This window comes from Pinus tabuliformis, chromosome 7, assembly GCF_031772625.1.
Source record: "Pinus tabuliformis cultivar Carrire ecotype Pingquan chromosome 7, CPIR1, whole genome shotgun sequence".
Lineage (NCBI taxonomy): Eukaryota > Viridiplantae > Streptophyta > Pinopsida > Pinales > Pinaceae > Pinus > Pinus tabuliformis.
Window position 1 is genome coordinate 642,743,088 of NC_142293.1, and position 21,307 is coordinate 642,764,394.

The 21,307-nt window shown below is 32.7% G+C and overlaps 1 protein-coding gene across 1 annotated transcript in view; it reads left to right on the forward strand.

Annotated features, from left to right (window-relative positions):
• The first annotated feature begins 2,273 nt into the window (after window positions 1-2,273).
• Window positions 2,274-21,307, forward strand: part of LOC149249092 (uncharacterized) — a 248,809-nt gene continuing 229,775 nt past the window's right edge. Inside the window, exon 1 of the mRNA XM_089458634.1 lies at window positions 2,274-2,901. Coding sequence (XP_089314760.1) covers window positions 2,495-2,901 — 407 coding nt within the window. The 5' untranslated portion in view covers window positions 2,274-2,494. The remainder of the gene's footprint in view (window positions 2,902-21,307) is intronic.

Here is a 21,307-nt window from a genome sequence, read left to right on the forward strand (position 1 = left end):
CTTGATTGCTTGAATTTGTGGCTAGAAGGTTCTTCTTCTTGGAAACCTTCTTAGGAGTCTTAGGATTTAGCTCTAGATGTAATTTCCAGCACTTTCTTCAGCGTGACCATCAATATTGCAATGGTTGTAGTGGTTCTTGGATACTTGCACTAATGTGCAATAGCTATCGTCTTCTTCTCTTCACATTTCTACTTCATCTTTCTCTCCTTGGAAGCATCTCAATGCTCTTTTTGTCAAGAACCACTTGATTATCCATTTTTGTATACTATGTTTTCCAAACACTATGCTTACACACATGCTTCATTAATTACCATCACATGATTTTGCAAATGACTGTGCAGACCCCTCAAATACCTTAGGAGTACATTCGGGTTCTTAGGAGAGATACCCTACATGATAGCCATCTTCTTAAATTCAATGGTGTACTCTTGCACACTTTGCTTAAAGTAATGCCAATGAATTTATTGGTCCTCTAGACAACCAATATGATAGAACTTGAATAATGAGGGTTTTGAAATCCTCCCACTTGGTTACTTGTGGCTCATCCTCCAACCTAACTGTCTTTGTGTGAATTTCCCACTAGGTTAATGCATGACCCTCTAATTTTAGTCCAACAAATGAAATATTTTGCTCTTCTTCTATATGGTGGACACTGAAATGGACCTCTAACTTTTGCAACCAATGATTCAACTTTACTGCATTGATCTCACCTTGGTATGGATTGATATCCACTTTCATTTTCATTTTAAATAAGGACTGTGAAGGGGGTAACAATACACTAGTACTTGGCTTCTCTTTATCGAGCTCTATCCTTTGATCCTTTTCTGAGCCTTCAATTTTCTTTTAGTTTCCCCTCTAATCCGATCTCTAAATTAGAGCTTGTCGCCTCCCCGAATGGTACGAGCTTGCTTGTTAAAGCGACCATGATGAGGGCCATATTGTGAGAGATATCAATGACTTGTTCTTTCAGGCTTTTAAATGTCTCTCTTGATAGACCTTGAGGGTTCTTGTGAACAAACTCATCCATGATGGCTAGCGTGTTATGACATTTTTCTTGACCCAACACCTACTTCTTGGAATTTCCCACAAATAATTAAAAAAAACCACCTCGCTATTAATATGATCTATAAAATATCATGGATATTCCACTAGAACAAATTGTCAAAATATATCTTATAATATTGTAAAATCGTAGACTATGCAAATTTATTTTTCGTCGGATCTAAGATTAATAAACCACTAGATTTGCTTGAATTTTATGAAATATGAAAATAAAAAAATAGAAATAAATTACACACCATCCACACAAATGAACACAAAATTTATCCTAGAGAACCCAATATGGGAGAAAACCAAGTGAAAAAGTGAGACATGTGCTATGCTCTCTTTGCTTTAATTGTAAAGTACATATATAAAAGATTAGAAACTCATTATGAAACTACCTTTTCATACCATGATATGAATAAATTGTTTTCAAATGATAATAATGCATACACACAATTCTATGACGTTATCATTTGATAAGATCAAACTATATATATATATATAATTTGATCATATCAAATGGTAACGTTGTATAGACATATACATGCTAATTGTGTGTATGTAGTATTAATACTATCATTTAAGATGTCGCTTTAACTAATAAACTAAATGACCTTATTAATTGGAATTTGGTAATATAATTCTTTAAAAAATTATTATTTCTTATTTATTTAAAATATACTATTAAATATATAAATAAATCTAACCCATTAAAACATTTCTAAATCACTCTCTCTTTAAAATTTTAAAAATTAAACAAGTTAATGTTATACAGATTTAAAAAAAATATGAAATGGGTTTGGAATAAAATTAACGGCAAAGGCTAACAAGCCTGTTATCGGGCATTAAATGTCCACTTAGCTGCAAGCTCGATAGCCATATAGCTTTCGGTGGGGATGGAGTGTTCGAAAAGCACCGCGCCGTCTGTTTTATATGGCTATCGAACTTACAACTAAGCAAGCATTTAATGCGCAATAGCAGGCTGGTTAGCCCTTTCCCAAAATTAGGGTCGTTAGAATTAAGGATATTCTGTTAAAAAAGATTTATCGTCATAAGCTCTCTCTTTCTACAATTTCGAACTTTCGACCAATACCTTTGAACTCTTAAAAGTTCTGTTATTTTTTTTGGCTTCAATATTACAAATAGAAATTAGAGTCAACTACCGTTCAAATCTACCTACCCCGCATCTATCTTTTCTGATCAGCATGGACTAGCAGGTGCTAAGTCGTTGCTCCTCTCTACCGTTCTTTCAGTCCCTCATAGCTGACTGTGACAAAAAGAAGCAAGAAAAAAAACAGGCACCATAATTGCAGATTGGGGATTGAGGAATTGACGATGCTCAATCTCACCCTAATCCCCTGCTACTACTAAAACATGAGAAACTCGCCCCTGGCATAGCAGAAAGAGCAGAGATACCATTCATTAGTATCAGCTGTGATGAACATTGAGGATGGGGCTGGTAGTATATTGGTATGACTTTATATGCTTCGGAATTGTAGCGGCAGCAGTGTTGGGAGGGACAGTAGTGCTCGTCAGAAAGGAGGGTGCGGCCGAGGGGATACTCTCATGGCGGAAGCGCATTAAAAGGGCGAGAGCAGAGGGAGAGCCCTTCAAGTATGAGAGCCTTTTTTTGCCAATTCTTGAAGATTACGAGGAGGAGGAGCAGGGGCAGGAAGATGCGAGAGCCAAGGAGCCGGCGGGGCTGATCAGAGGGCAAGAGATGTGGATGAGCTGCTGGGTATGCCTTCATCCTGCCTATCTGCTAGTGTTGCGGTTTGTGGCGTTCGTGGTCATGGTGTTGCTTCTGGCCTGGGACATCAAGATCTGGGGCGGCCTCATTTACGTTTATTACACAGAGTACGCTTCATGAATCCCATCTAATCCAATTTCATGTTTATTATCCAGAGTACGCTTCATGAATTCCATCTAATCCAATTTCATATCTGCTTGTTTACTGATAGCAAACACAACATAGAATGCATGATAGAGAAATGATACACATGGATCTCACTTGAAACTGAGATTAATCATAATTTGTGTGGCGTAAATTCGTCTTCAATCTGAAGTCAGATCAACGATTGAACAAACAAAGATCTCTGAAGGCAACACATACTGAAGACTGCATTGCTGCAAAATGATATTAAAATTAGGAACAGAGACTTGGATGCATAGAGACATCGTTCATGACTTAGCATTTTGTTTAAAGCTCCAATTTCGTTCAATGCAATGTAGGTTCACAATTTTAAATATCAAACACAAAGATGTTTTCTTTTAAACAATAAATTTTGTCCGAATTGAATTTAATCACTCTCAAACTATGATACAAAGTTAGTTGAATTTCAACTTTGAGGTTTGAATTTTGGCTGTCCTTAAAAGATTCTGAGGTTCAATGAGATTCATTAACAAAGTTCATAGATCAAAACGCATAACCTTATGTCACAATTAAAGCTTATAATTTATATTTGCAAATTTCATGTTCGTGATAGCTTTTTTTTTATTGATGTTGATTTCTTACAATTTTATCTCATATTTCATTTTCAAGATAATATATCTATACATATAGAAAATGTATATAGACAAATTTATCAGAACCCTTTTTTATTGATGTTGATTTCTTACAATTCTATCCCATATCTCACAATTAAAGCTTATAATTTATATTTGCAAATTCCATGTTCGTGATAGCATTTTTTTTATTGATGTTGATTTCTTACAATTTTATCTCATATTTCATTTTCAAGATAATATATCTATACATATAGAAAATGTATATAGACAAATTTATCAGAACCCTTTTTTATTGATGTTGATTTCTTACAATTCTATCCCATATTTCATTTTCAAGATAATATATCTATACATATAGAAAATGTATATAGACAAACCTAATGGTGAACCTTATCGGAACCCCATCAAAAAATTTGAACTCGAACCGAACCTAATCATTGCCGAACCCGAACCATGTGGCATTGCTCTTAGATATATTGCATCAACCAAGACTTCTAATTAGGCATTTTCTAATCTATAGATGTTTTGGAGTTTTTGATTGGAATTTGGCTAATTTTATTCACTCAAGTCTTTATCTTTGTTGTTTAAAATAGGTTTTTAATTGTATATATGGATTCAACATCATGAAATTTTTTTGAGATATTCAAATTGTGGAAAGTTCACAACTCAAACTTGTGATTCCAAAAAATCCTTGCCCAATTTTGTTGAACAAATTAGAAAAAAAGAAAATCATAAAAAAAAACTCCAAAACTTATAACGAATAGACTATAACCCTCTCTTATACCAATTCAATTGTAAAATCAATAAAACTTCTCTTGTAAAATCAATGTATTTCTTATCAAAATCTCTCGCACCCAAGTTCACACATTTACCAAAACTTCTCTTATATCAATTCAACCCCTATACCAAGTCAGGCAATGAAACCTTTCCTGTATCCATTTAACTTCTCAATAAAACCTTTATCAATTCAACTTCTCTTATAGGAAGTCAATGAAATCTCTCTACGAACCTATCCTCTCCTCTTATATCAAGAAGAAGCTCTCTCATACCAAGTCAATGGAACCTGTCTTATAAAGTCAATGGGTTTCCTTGTAGGAATCCCTCACACCGAAATGCACTACACTGCAAGAACTTTTTTTACATCAATTCTAACTTATTTATTTATAAGAAGTAAATGGAACCTATCTTATATCAAGTTAATGGATTTCCTTGTATGAATCCATTACACCCAAATGCATTACATATTAACAAGTCAATGGAACCTCTGTTATATCAAGTCAATGGATTTTCTGGCATCAATTCATTGCATCTATAAGAACCTCTCGGTATCAATTCAATGAAGTTCCTTGTATTAATCCTTCAGCCAATTAAATGTGAGTTTTATTATCAAATTTGGTTATGCAAGGGTGTGGTAAAACTCAATGTTTAATGATAAGAAAAATTATATCCATTATATAAATGTGTGTTTTATTATCAAATTTGGTTATTTGTGGTAAAAGTCGGTGGTTAATAATAAAAAAAATTATATCCATTATATTAAATATTGTTGAGAAGAATATTAAAAATAAAAGTTTACTCTAATAATTCGTCAAAATAATATAAAATTTAAGGTTAATAAATATAAAATTTAGGTTATGTTTTAATGATGGATTAAAAACTCATTATAATAATTATTAAAATAATTCTAAAATTTAAGTTATTTTTTAATGGTTAATTAATTATTTTTAAAAATTAAATCTATCAAAATTAAAATATATTATATAGCAATGAATTGAAATATAAATTATATTTGATTATTAAATATTATGTTTTTAAGAAATTAAGATTATTATTATCATTATTATGTTTCTCTTTTATCTTTAAATAAAATTTGGATTTTCATGTTTCAAAAATTTCACTTCAATTTCAAAATAGAACGATTAAATATTATGTAAATTCTAAATTAAATAATTTTATTTCACTATTAATATAAACGTCGTATTTAGTTTTAATTGGAAAGTAATTCTCATCCAAATTTTCTATCATTTTAATTCTTTCTACAATTTGAAAATTCTAATATCTAACTTTATGAGTTAACCCTATTCTTTTTACAATTTGAAAATTCTCACTATCTAATTTTATAAGTCCATTTCAATGTAAAGAAAACAATCATGAGTTGAATCCAGGTAGCTTTAAAAGTGGAAATCCTTATGAATCAATTCATATTATACATCAAACATTAGTGCTAGATCAAATCCCAAGAAAGAGAAATGCTTGTAATAACATGGATAGAAGAGAGTAGGCACGAACATAACAATATAGATGACAATCCTTCACCTCTCCTTGTGATATTTAAGATGACAAGATGCATAGCCCGAGAACTTTGCAAATGTGTGTTCCTTTTTAGTAGCCTAAGTTGACTTATCAAATGTCTTTTGAGGATTTTGATCCACCATGTAAATTGTAATTGTTATTTGTTTACAAAATATAACATAGCATCAATTGCATTAGTTATATTTGTTTTATAAATAAAAACCACGTAAAACATATAGTCCTTAAGATTTAACCATCTAGGGGGATCCCACCAAAGTAGTGGAGATATACACAATTGAATATATGGTATCAACATGATTTGAAGGTATATCATAAAATATGTATGCGAACTAACCAAAAGGATATTAGTTGGAGAGACTATGTACAACATTAAATATGGAAAAGTGCTTCTCACCATGGTTAGACTGACAATGCGATAACTATAGAGCTTTGTAGCATCCCATTAACTCGATGAGAGCCATGCTCAACACTATGTAACATTGAAAATAACATTAGACTCATTGAGAAGGAAGAACCTTATTGATGTGACAAGTGTCGATGATTGAGGGTTGCAACGCAGATCATAGTTTTAATCTTACTCACCTCTTGAAAAAAGTACACTAACATTGTAGGAAAAGGGAGAGGATAGTATTGTGACATGGTTAATCATAGAAGTGTTGAACATCCATTTGGGAACCAACAATTATTAAGAATTGACTATGTTGAGATGACACAACTAGAACTTAAAGGGCACGTATGATATCAATAATACCAAAATTGATATTGTCCAATGCAAAGCAACAAATCTAAGGCTTAGATAAATCCAATTAGGAAATTTGTAATTATTGAATAATATAGTGCAAAAGAGATGATGGTGAAGGGGATTCATGTAAATGGTTGATGATGGATGATCGAACAAAAAATATCATCTATGAAGGATATCAATATAGCCTCTAGAGATTGAGGCTGAAAATCAAGAGACATTTGAAATGTCTGAGCTTGCCTTAATCCTAAGCTAAAATGACCACTTGCATCTAGGGGAATTGCTCAAGGAACACATTAAGTTTATATTATTAATCAACCGAAAAGGAAACATAAAAAGAAATCTTAGACAAGAAAACATTGAGGTGAAACTAAATTGAATAAGTATGCCACTAATGGAAGAGAATGAGAAAGGTAGAATAGAAGAAATTATGTCCTACAAACAAACCAACAAAATAGAGTAACATTAATGCTTAAAAAGGTGCATAAAAATAGAGAATGGTGAAAAGAAGGCACCGCACTTAACTTGGTTGCCTAAATCTTCTTCACACTCTTTTGAAGAACGATAAATATTAACAAAAGAACACCAACATGGAGAAACCCAACACACTAGGCTATAAATCAAGCAACAATTAGAGTAGACTTAGAGACATCTTTTAAATTGACATGATCTTTGATCCAGCTACTTTATTGATTGTAAGATGAGATTATACTCCTAAAGAATGGTACTATCTTGAAAGTGAACCAGTAATGCTACACAACACGTTAAAAATGACCTACAAGATCATGGAAATAACCTACACATGAAGCACATAGGACTATGAGGATGATTAGTTGATTAAATGAATGACCATTATAATGCATAATAAGAAAACCCCAAAAATTCCCTACAAAATAAGTCACTATCTCCTCTCAATCTCAATGAGTTATATGTAAATAAAGGGATCATTACTGTGGAAATTTCAAGAATTGGTTGTTGAATGCAAATTTAGAAATTTTACTTCAACCTTCTAATGAGCTTTTAGCTTGAGGGTTGAGTTTGAATTATTAAATGGTAGTAGCAAATACATCTCTTCTTTTTAATCCAAGTCACAAGGCAACTCAAGAAAATTCTAATAGCATAAGTGTACTTCATTGCAACAATGTTTCATCCCTTAGGGCACACTTCCTAAGCAAATTACATATCTAAAAATAGCATTATAGAAAATTATTATAGTAATAAATTTGGTGCATAAGCTTCTAGATGTTTGTTAAATCATTTAACAAAATCTGTTCAATGTCATGTCAAAGCATAACCAACATTAGAAGCTACTCAATCATGAATGTAATATAAGATGAAATTCAAATGTATAAGTACACAAAATTTTGATGCAAGGACACTTCACAAATATATATAAAGCAAATAAAAAATGTGTACCATAGCTTAATACAAGTTGGTACAAGTCAATCTCTCCAAACCTTAGCTAGTACATCCACCAAAATAACAAACCCTAGCCACCAACTCCTCCTAACTATGTGACTCTCCCAACCTAAGCTAGCTACTCCACCAAAAATCCACAACAAGAAAGTATAACATATTGAAAAGTCCTCCTTGGCACCTTCACTTGCATCACACACGTGTACAAGATAGTATATCATCTTATCCAATTCAAGCACTTTAAGTACTATGAGGGTTTCCAATTGCCACAAAACCCTAATCTTCTTCTCTCACACAAACTAATATATCAAGTGATCTCTTATTCCTCTTGGGTTTATCCCAAACATGTATTATTGTTGTCTTCTTAGGGGAAAACCCTAACCCAAGCATTCCCTTGAATTACCTCAACAATCTTAGTGCTCAATACAAAGAGAGTAAATATAAACCAAAAAGGATATAAGAAGTCAAGTTTCATCTAGCTCTAACATCTATAATAAAAGCATGTGATTACATGATTGAACAATAATGCATATCATGGAAAGACTCACTCCAACCTTTATATATATGAGAGGTTAGGGAGGCTAATAATATAAAGGGGGCCTAGTCTATTGCAAGCAAGTTAACTCTACTATCCAATGAGCAAGGTTCTATGGTTGAATGCTTTATGAGATGTATCCAATGCTCTTCCTTCAAAGGCCTCCAAAGATCCGACATTAACTCCCAAGTCATGTTTACCTTTGATTCCACCACACCTACATGATCACTCAATAATCCAACTATCATCAAGTCCGATACAACCCTCTATGCAAGCAACCTAGTGTCCCCATGTTGTATATGGGTTGATGTCTCCTCCAAAATGCACAACACTCCTCTAAGGTAAATTATTCTCCCAAGTAAGCAACCAATCAACATGTGCATGCACCACGAAGAAAACCAATAAGCAACATAGGTCTTCAATGATCCATGGTTTAGTGCTACACAAGCATTGGCATAAGGTTTGGACATCAATAAGTAAACAAACTCTAATGTGTATGTCCTATCATAAAACAACCAAGGATAACAAACACACCATGTGCTCCACATCACATGAATCATCCCCAAGCATGGTGAAACACTTTCAGAGTAATCCCCCAAAATAACAATTAATAGCTTGGAACGACTAGTTATAAGAGGATAAAAGGAATGGTGCAAAATAACACCTCTTATTGTAACTTGTTTTTTGATACTAAGTAACATTTTCTTATTATTATTAATGCCCATCTCTTAGTCATGTTCCATTTGTAAAATATGGGACTTAAGGGGCATATAGCTCATGGTTTGCATTCTTATTATTCTCATTTATTGTTTATAAGATCACAATGATTATTTTAGTAAACACAATGTTCATTATTTTACATCTTGTTGGTTATTTACACCATATTAATCTTTAATTAAAATTTAAAACTCCCCATAAAGTAATAAAAAATATTTACGCATGCCAAAAAAATGTTATATCTCATTTAGAGAAGACATACATAACTTAACGATATAGATGAAGTTGAAAAAACATGAGTTGCCCATATTAGAGACAGAGAGTGACATTCCCTCTGATTCATTCCCCTGACCTAGCTCTGAGATTTCCAAGGGTTCGATGGTGTTGCCTGGCTATGGGCCTACGGAGGTTTTGTTCCCGTGGTTTGGACACGAGCCCGCTCTACCGCGAGGGTAGGTCATGAGGGTTCTTACTAAGGCTAATCTTGACTGCTGGCTTGTGAGCCATAATGGGCCTACCGTTTTGGTCCATACGAATGCCCATGATAAGTCCCAACAATGGGTGATGGATGAGAAGGCAACTGGTCAAGCCCTAAAGCTTACCAGGTTGAAGTGGACCGATAACAGGAAGAGGTTGTAACTGATGCTTGAACACTTGACCTTCAAGCATCCAATAAGTGTGCATTATGTCCTGGATTTGAAAAATGGGGTGAGGAAGAAAGCATTGTGTTTGACAAAATGCATCAATCAGTTGGGTAAGGAAACATGGACAATTCTCCCCAAAATTTCCCAAATTTTGTCCAATCTTTGTCTGGTAAATCCCTTTGTGTCATGGTCAATGCAATTGATGGTGTATTTATGCTCAAAGACAAAATTAAAGCGTTGACGAAAATTCAGAAGGGTGAATTTAGGCTCCTTTACAAAGGAAGGTAGCTACATACAGATCATGTACTCAAAGATTACAACATTTTGAAGGATGCATCCATATCTCTTGTTGTGTGCCTAAATGACGGTGCCAAGGGTGGTGGGGCCTCTTCAGATTCAAAGTCGCTTTCCTTTAAGGATGCCCTCAAGACATTATCACTCTTAACAAGCCCAAGCTACACCTAGGTCATACCAGGCAAACAAAGCTGAGGATGTTCCATTTGTAGAAATTTCAAACCCTACTCTAGGGAACTACCTTCATATCTACTCTGAGAAGGGCCTCATTTGTTTCTTCAATGGATTTTGGCCACACTCAACAAACCTTTATAAGTGGATTCATGCGACCTAGACTTCAAAATGCAAGGTTATCTTCATTTCAAAGGGTTTATTTATAGTGTTGTTCAACGAACTAGAGGATTACCAGAAGGCCCAAACTGGTGGACCGTGGTTTTGGGGTAAAGCTGGTCTGTTCATTACCCCTTGGTTTCCAGATTTCTATCACTCTACAACAGTCATCACCAAAATTCCAATCTGGGTTTGACTTCCAAATTTGCCTACCCATCTATGGCATTTTTTAGTATTTGAGGGCATTGGTAATTCCTTAGGCTGTTATTTTGCCACAAATACCTCCCGAGGAAAGTATGGCTTGTACACCTATGAAAGAATCTGTGTGGAAATTGACATTAGTAAAGGGCTCTTGGATAGAATAAATTTAAAAATCGGTGATTACGGTTGGACCCAATCCCTGGATTATGAGGATACAACATTTTAATGCCGTGTTTGTCTTCAAACAAGGCATCTACATAATTCCTACCCGAGGTCAATCTTCACTAAGAAGTGGCACAACAAAGTGTCTAAACCAAAAAGTTGGAAACCTTGTGACCGACCCCCTTATGGAGGATGAGCCTTCTTCTCCTTCTGATCAAGAGGATGAGGGCACCGATGATGATATGCTTATGGGATATCAGGATCAAACTGTTACTACGCATCAACCTTATGAGGACTTTGTTGAGAACCTAGTTCACCCTGTAAACAAGGAATTGGTTATGAAAGATGTTTCTTCGGGTACGTTGAAGTGTGTTCATGAATATGCTTCTTTTGACCCCGACAAGGAAACACCTTCAACTCTCAACAATAACCTACATATTACCTTGGTTGATCCGCCTCCTGTATGTTAGACCAAGGTTGTGAAGAAAAAAAGCAAGAAAAGTCATTCTGAAAACAAACGCCAAGTTGAGTGATGTTGTACAATGTATCTATTCCATGATAATTTCTTCTTTAAACCTGTGTCAAAATCCTTAAAGGGATATTATTATATCTATATAATCAATATAAACCTTTTATATTAATAGAAATCCTTTTATACATATCCATTCACTAAACTTCCTATCATTACATTTAAAATTCAATTTTCCATATTGTTATTACATATCTCTTAATTCCATGATAGTGGATAATGGTTAATGATTTTATTATAAGCTATAAATATTTAGATCTATCCATTCAAGTGAGGAAAAGTAAAGAAACCAAAGTTTTTGAAATGATGTTGTTGGAATACAATCAAAGTGAAATTTGAGACCCTCGTCCACTACTTTTTTTTAGGAACGAAAAAGCATAAATATATTATATAAGGAATATAATGATCAAAATACATTTGCCATATAGAAACCTGTATATGAGGCGTGACCGGACTGGGGGCAATCCATTCAGACCGAAACTGAAAAAAGAGGAAATAATCCCCAAAAACACATAAGACTGATGATCTTCTAAATTGACAGCCATGTCTCTGTTATAGAAAGACGCAGAGAAAATATTTTGAAGCGTACAAACATTTGGAATGCTGAGATCCCCCAAGGCAGAAAGCATCGATGAATGGATAACCAAAAAAGCAATCATAATAAGGACAGCAGGGACAAAAGGAGACATAAACAAAAATATACTTGACAAACTCAGAAAGCATCCGGAAAGGAAAAATCTGTGAAAGAGAACACCTGCATATCTGAAATTAACTTCATGTGCCAAATACCTGGAGACATTACCAGGCCTTCCTTTGATAAACTGTCTGCCATCTTGTTCTGAGACCTGTAAACATGCTGTATGGAACATCCTTCCATCCTTTCCCAAAGAAAAACTAACCTGCTCATCCAACCAGCAAGGTGAGGGTTGCCAATATGGATTTTTCCCAGAACGAAATCAACCATAACTTTGGAATCCCCAAATATTGAAACAGACTGGATGTTAAAGAAAATACAGAAGGAGAGGAGCCCCGCAAGAGCCATCGCCTCCGCTTTGCAGCTGGATCCTTTTCCGCCATTCCATGAAATAAAATACTGAGTATTTTCATCCAAGATGATGTGGAATCCACAGCCACAAGAAAAGTTTTGAGCCGCTCCATCAAAGAACGCTCTCGGGAAACTGTCGCGACATAGATCATCCATGATGGGATTTGATCTCTTCTCCTTTTGAGGCTTTTCAGGAATGGATTCAAAGAGAGAAAATATGTTTTGGACGATTCCCATAAAAGGCTCCTTACTATCATTAAAAATATAGTTGTTTCTCCATCTCCATATACACCATAAAGTGATGATGAAAATCGGCCTCCATGAATCCTTTTGCCTGCTCCACCATGTAAAGGCCTCTTGAATAGAGGTGTGAGAAACATGAGGAAAACCATATTGAAATTCCAGAGCTTGCCATATCTGCCGCGATTTCTGACAGAGGAGGAACATGTGACAGTTTGATTCTTCCTCAGTTCTGCACAATGGGCAAAGGCCCGGGCCCTGCCAGCCCCTCTTTTTTAAGTTTTCCCAGGATAAATTTTTATTGTGGAAAACCAACCACGAGAACAGAATAGCTTTGGAAAGACAACCTGTTTTCCAGAAAGATAATGGAAAAAAGGAGTTGGGGATAGCATTTTCTGAGGATATCAGCTTTAAGTAAATATCCTTTACTCGAACCTGGGAAATCCCTTTTTTATCTTTCCATGTTAGGACATCGACATCTAAAGAACGATATATTCCACAGCTTCTCAGACAAACTTCTACAGATCTCCACTGCCTTGCTACATTTTCAGACATCCCCATTTTGCCATCTCCTTTCCAAATAGGGAGGGGTCCATTCCATTTTTCAATGAGCTTGTCCTAGGTGAAATATCCTTTCCTGTGTAAAAAATTAAGGAGAGTCTTTGGCAGGATGATATCCTCTTGTCCGCTCAAAAAAGTATCCAGTCCAATGAGAATCTTGCTGCCGGTTTGGAAATTCCAAATCAAATTCTTTAAGAATAACCCTTCTATCTTATAGAAGCTTAGCCATATTGCAGAACCATAGATGGAACCAATCCTTCCCATTCTGAACCAATATGAGATATCCTTACCGCCCATATACCTCTCTTTTATGGTATTACTCCATGGGCTCTCCCCGAACATCCCTCTCCAAAGGGATTTGCATAAAAGGGCCTTTCCGAAGCTCCTAAGGTCCAGCAGACCCCAACCTCCCAGATTTTTCGGCAGCGAGATTGATGATAGCTTAGACAAATGATATTTCCTTTTCTCAACCTGGCCACCCCAAATAAAATTTGTTGTTATCTTGTTCATTTTCTGGATAATGCTTGCTGGAAGAAAAAACAGATGCGCCCAATATACCGCAAGTTGAGTGAGGACTGATTGAGCCAGAATGACTCTTCCTGCCATTGACAGGCATTTGTATTCCCATACTGAAATCTTTTTGAAGTACCTTTCTATTATCCACTGCCAGTCCAGTTTGGAGTATCCTTTTGCTTTTAACTGAAAACCCAAATATTTCATTCCCTGGTCAATGGACCGTGCCTCCATCCCAAAGAGAGAGGATATCCACTCTATTAGATCCGGATTTCCATCATTATGTAAAAGAACAGACTTTGTTTCATTTATTTGTAAGCCCGTGGCCCTTTGAAATTTTTTTAGGATCTCATATAGGCATGACCACGTGAGCCTGCACAACATTCCGAAAAGAAACCCTCATCCACTACTTCATTTCATCCATTACTTTGTTTTCCTATGGAGTTCATGCCTTTTTATTTTGTAGGCAACATACCTAGATCTTGACAAAGATAAATTTACTAATCAAGGAGGTTAAACCCTCTCATGAATAGATATAGAACTCAAGCCCATGCGTTGCATTTAAATTGTTTTAAAAGAGAACTTTATTAAAACATCCATGAGGCCAAGTGACCTATGAGATGAAACACTTGTAAAAGTACATACACCATTAAAACAGAGTTTTACCAATCATGATTGTTTCAAAGATCGAGAAACATTTAAATAATAAAGAGCAACATGTGAAAGCTTATCATTATAATATAAAGAAGTGGAAAAGTTGAATATTGAAGTAACCAACCGGCATACATTTGACTCACATAGAAGTTAGGACACCCATATACTTACTTGTTGAACATTTATCGAAAAAAACTTAGTGAAACTTTCATGGAATGCAACTACACACTATAAAGCTTCAATGAGCTTTAGGACGAATTGCAAACTTAATTAAATATTCATGAAATTAAAAAATATTAATTAAAGAATTAGACTAAACAAACATAACATATTTAATATTAAGTTATTATCAATTTAATTACTAAGGATATAATTAATTTTTAAAGGAATATAATTAATGTTTTTATTAAAGTGATTTTTATTTATTTTAGATTATATTTTTTTTTTTGTAAAATTTGGGTCATTTCTCATGCAATTTATGTAGAAAATATTAAGTATCACCATCTTTAGAAAATATAAATTGTTTCCAAGAAAGGTCATTTCATTAGAATGATGTACTCTGTGTAAAAAATATTAGGCATCACCATCTTCAGACAAAGAAATTGTTTTCTAGAAATATCTAAAGTTACAAAAAATGGATTAGACATGTAATTTTGTTTTTCACAGCAAAATGGATAATATTGAAAATAAATGGTTCAATATGATTAATAACTACCAATTTTTCAAGAATGAAGTGAAATAACCAATTCTAAAAGTGTCATCACTTTTTAAGAATTAAGGATTTCTATTAAAGGTGAATTGAAGGTGAAAAAATGATTGTAGTTGTAGAATGTTGGGGCCCCTTTTGTGAGTTTGGATGTTGCACAAGTTTGTGCCCATATATTATGCTATATATTTAGGATGTACTCATAATATCCCCTTCAAATATTACATGACACAAAAGTTGTCATACTATATAGATTCAAAAATCTTATAACAAATTTGAATGCATTAAATTCTAAAGCATTCAAATTCACACATGCATGAAATTAGATAATTCAATGGAAATAAACACGTATAAATTCATTTAAACGTGGTTTCTGTCAGATATTGGGGCTCCATCGTGTAAGTTCCTGCACTTTCATTTTGGTTCCGCGATTCAGTACAGACGTAGGGGAAAGCGGGTATTCCCGAAGTAAGGTAAGGTTTGTGCTTCCAAAATAAGGCAGATAAATTAAGGACTTCGTATTGATTTTTTTTTTCATAGGAAAAAAATATTGGTGTGTATTATGTGAATAGAAACCAATATGTCTCTCATAAAATTTTCAAAATATGCCTCAAACTAAAGGGAGTGCCCATCACTATCTAGGCCAAATGTCTCAATATAACTAAGTTCCTCTATTGCCTAGAACAAAAACATTATATCAAAACAAACTCCATATTGAATTTCATTTATTAGTAGAAATCCAAATTTAATTTCAAAGTTGTAAATAGGGATTCAAGAGTATAGACAAAACATGGACAGAACACTTATCTTTTCACTAAGATGGTCCAAGAAATTGGCTACATATGAGCTTTTCCACCCAACTATAGGCATCCACTATAGATGCCACACCTGGGTTGAGCTATGAGGCCAAGTCACTCACACAACCCAATTTCTCTTAGGCCTAGCCAAGTTATTCAACACTAAACACTCCAAACAACCATACAACAATCAAATAGTCACGACATTCTCAACCACTACACATGCAACAAAAGGAAGACATCTACCTTCTCTACTCAACAATCCTTCAAGAACATTCTCCCCTCCAATGTTCTCAGTTTAGGCAGGAAATCTCATCCTATTGCATATCCTTTGGAATAACCTGATAGAATTATACCTTAGCTTTAAGGCATCCAATAAGGAGCAATTAATATGGGAAAACGAGGTTTCTTGAACAAGCCAACTTCTATGCTCCTCTACATCCATCCATCTCTTATATTTGGTCTAGAAATTAGTCTCACACCACTATATTTGATCATTTATAGGTTTGAATATTAGTCTAAAGCATGAGAAGGCAATTTTCAGAACTTCGTGGCATTGTAACATGAGAATGGTCACATGAGTATGAGTGAAATCAAGTTTAAAATAGAAGTGTGAGTGTGGGAATGGAGGAGGTTAGAATTTCCATGAGGATAGGGTCTCTTACACTTCCCCGTGATGATTATACCCCACCCCCACGACTTCATAACTACGTGAGGTAAACTTCTTTGTCAATCACTATATGCATTCAATGATTGGGTTCTTAGGAAGCAAAATTAGGTAAGAGTTTCTATGGAACATAATGTTATTTCTTCCACTCTTGGCCTTTCTTTCTTCATCCCCTTTATTGGACTCATAACCCCACACATGGTCTTCGTGGCCATCCTAGATTTTTATATTAATTTTTGAAATAATATTTATATATCTTGAGCATACCATGAAAGATTTACTACCTCATACATATAAATCACAATTATCGCAATTAAATGCTTACCATTTACTAGTAGACCTTAAACATAAGTTTTTTTTTTAATAGTGGGAAAACCTATCATAACTTAGTAGTCAAACCAACAATAGGGAAAGCCATCACTGACTGCTATCCACAAATGTAGGTTGACTCATCACTTTTATTCAAAGAAAACCACACCACTAATAAGGGGGCATGCTTTCACTCCTTCCAGATGCCCTTGGGTCTTGAGTCACTTTTCCTTTCCAAGAAAGAAAAGCTCTTAACCAAGCAGAAGCACTTGTTTTAGAGTACACTTTATGCACTTTAACCTTAAATCACATACTAAACTTCCATAAAAATATTTACATTATTTATATAAATGATAATTTTAATTTGTCTCATGTAACTTAAATTAAATTTTATTATTATAAAAATAAATTTATAATTTATATTAATTTAATCGTGCCATAATCAAAATTAAATACAAAAACACTACTCTAATTATATTGATTTTTTTTTTTTCAGAAGAAACAAATACTAACTTTACTAACTTTTCTATTATATTTAAAGATGCATCTGAATAAAACTCCATACAACAAAAATAGTTCAATAAATGTAATAGTCTTTCTGTATTTCAGAAAGTTGAAATTCCAACCATATCAACACAAACACAAATCAGAAAATGGACAGAAAAACTGCCTGCCACAATCAAGCAAGAAGGTGAAACCAAACAACAAAATAATACTATTCTGATCACACATCTAATACAGAATATGAAACCAAAATGGATTCAGATCCAATGGATGCATTCGAATATGATTGGTGCCTCTTGTGTCATGAATTGTGATTATTAATAGTATAATTGTCATATCTATTTTTATAATAAATCAAACTCAAGAATCTATTTTTATAATAAATCAAACTCAAGAAACTGGGAGTGAATTTTGGTTGGAGTTAAATCGATGTTTTATCACCTGATAATGATTACATGCCTTATAGTGTAGCAAGACAAAATACTATGAGGTATGTAATTATTATTATTTGATAATTTAACAGGTATGTGGATCCCCAATATTGTTCATTGATGTTTGATAGAAAGAATATATGTTTTTAATTTTGTTTTTAATTAAATTGAAAATAATAATGTTATTGGATAAATGTATATTATTAAAAGATTTGTAAATTTAAATTAAATTATAATTAATTTATTGTGAAAATTATGAATTTATAATCAAAAGTTTTTATAAAAAATTATTTTTCAGAATCTTTACTATAATTTATAATTATGTGTTTTTAATAAATTTTTCATCATTCAAATGTATATGTAATAAAGTTAAATCACTTTTTTTATTTATGTGATAAGGAGTTTGTAGCTAAATAAATTACAAAAAATATATCAAATGATTTGTAATTGATAGTTGCTCATCTTTATATGTTGCATTTATTCTCATTCATTTTCAATCAATCCAAAACTATTTCATATGCATGAGAATGTCAACAATTGATATGATCTCAAGTGGGACATGTGGGGTTAAATATATATGATATGACACATATATGGGGTTAAATGTGTATGTAATTTGTAAATGTTTATGTAATGGGGTCGGTCTAATAATGAGGGGACTCCTCCCTCATTATTAGACCCACCCCATTAATAATGAGGGGACTCCTCCCTCATTATTAGACCCACCCTATTATAGAGACAAGGCTCCCTCATTATTAGACCGACCCCATTACATATATATTTATACATTACATGCACATTTAACCCCATATATGCTCCCTTTGGTGTCATATCATATATATTTAACCCCATATATGCCCCACATGAGATCATATCAATTTTTGACTTTCTCATGCATATGAAATAATTTTAGGTTGAAAATGAATGAGCTTAAATGCAAGATATAAAGATGAACAACTATCAATTGCAAATAATTTGATATCTTTTTTTTTGAGATTTATCTAGTTACAAACTCCTTACCACATGAATAAAGAAAAGTGATCTAAAGCCCCCTCATTATTAGAGCGACCCCATTACATATACATTAACACATTACATGCACATTTAACTCCATAACTTCCCCTTAGTGTCATATTATATATATTTAACCCCACATATCCCTCCCTTCCGTTTATATCATCAATCAATATTTGAATCACATAGAAAATTTGAACATGTAATGAATAGATTATAAACCACTCCATCCACAATCTATTAATAAAAGCCTCATAAAATGATTCATATATTTTAATCCCATATCTTCATCAAACTATTTTAAGTGGCATAATATTACATGCATTCTTAAAATATTTTTTTGATTTAATTTTCATCTTTTCACCTCCACACCTCAAAGTTTAGATATTCAACTTTTAACCATTTTTTGAGTAAAAATTTTTAACTACAAATTTTACTTGATTACAGTTATATTTTCTTTCAATTCAACTAATTGATTTGGACATTCAAATAAATTAATTACACTGCGTATAATTTAATTAAAATTTGTATTTTTTTTTTTTTAATTTAAATTCTCTAATTTGTATTGCTTCCATGTTCTCTTCAAAGGTTTTTTAATTGTAATGTTTTTTTTTCTTTTTTCCAATTCAACAAATTAATTTAAATGTTCCAATATATATATATATATTTGTAAGCTTAATAGATCTTTCTGTTTTCATTAGTAAATAAACAAATTACAACCACATAAAATAGATTAGGTAACTTCAACTTAACCATTAAAAACCAAATCTATTAACTAAAATAACCAAATCTATTAACTAAAATATTCCAATAAATTAATTAGCATATATATAATTTAATTAAATATTTTGACTTCTTTCCCTGTTTCTTTCCATTTATATAATTTGATTATTTATTTTAGTTCCTTTTATGGTTTCTCATTCCAATAAATTAATTACACGATATATAATTTATTTAAAGATTTTCTTTGCCTTTCTTAATTTGAATGGACTAATTTGTGTTTCCTCAATGTTCTCCTCGAAGGTTTGTTTATTTGTTTGTTTGTTTTTTCCCAGAAGAAAAAGTAATATAGATTATATTAAGTCAATATAAAAAGCTACAATTGGAAGCATATGAAAGGGACTTGAGAGGATATCAAGTCAAAATAGAGATGGATCATGTAGATAGGATGTCATATAGCACAAATCTCAGAGTATGATGGATACAGAACATATGATACTAGATGGGCTCGGGATGTACATATACTTAGACATTAAGTCAAAATAGAGGGAACAGAAACATTTTAAGGCAGATGTATTAGGCCTGTATGCCTGAGATAGCATCAAAGCTAGTGCAGATACATTGCAAAATGGCAGAGAAGGGAGTCTTGGAATCTCTAAAGATTTTATGGTTCCGCCATTTCCAAGCATACCATATCATGATAACAAGAAGGGGACGCCTTGTCGCGCATTGAGAGCACCACCAATGGAAGGCTGCATGACGTTTTGTAAAAGAAAAGGAAAATAGTAAGATCTCCTTTAATAGGACTAATTCTATATCTGCATCAGGTGTGTATACATGTTATTAGTAACCAAAAATGTATTTATATATATATATATATATTAGAGTAAATATTTATAGGAATTTAAACTTTGGATTTTACAATTTATATAATATTCATTTTTAATAATCAAAATTGTATTTTTTTTTAATTACTTGTAAATTTAGTGTTTATATATTGTGGAGTAAACATCTAATGATTTGAATTTGAATCTTACAATTGAAGTAAGGAATTGTTTTTAGTGTGATTTTTTGGACTTTCAGTGCGGGAATTTATGAGAAAAATTTGAGGTGAAATCTTGATTTGTGTTATTTAAACTAGTTTTTTTTACTGTATATATGCATTTAGCACCATGAAAAACTTTAGGGCACTTTGATTGTGTAGGGATTACCCATTAAATTTGTGATTTCAATAAATTCTTATCAGATTTTAGAGAAATTAAACCAGAAAAACCCAATATAAATTTCAAAAAATTACAAACAAAAAACCATTTTTAAAATAATTATATATATATATATATATATATGGATTCAAAATTACATGAACCAAGTTTGAAGTTATTAAAAAAACATAAAATTGTTCAAAATTTTTCATGAAGGATTAATCCAAGGTTGTTCTTAATTATTTTGAAGGAATATAAGTCGTTCATAATTAATTAATTTATAAGTTAAGTTATTTGTATTTGAGTTTGGTTACTTTAAAGTTTGAGTTGGATTACTTTAAAGTTTCATTAAAAAAATTGAGAATTAAAATTTTGAAAAAATTAATTTATGAAAAAATTTATAACAATCTCTTATATATATTAATTAAAAAATAAAAAATAATAATAAAATTTAATATATATAGTTTAAATAGGTGATAATTTTGTTAAAAAAAATGATTTTTTTTAAT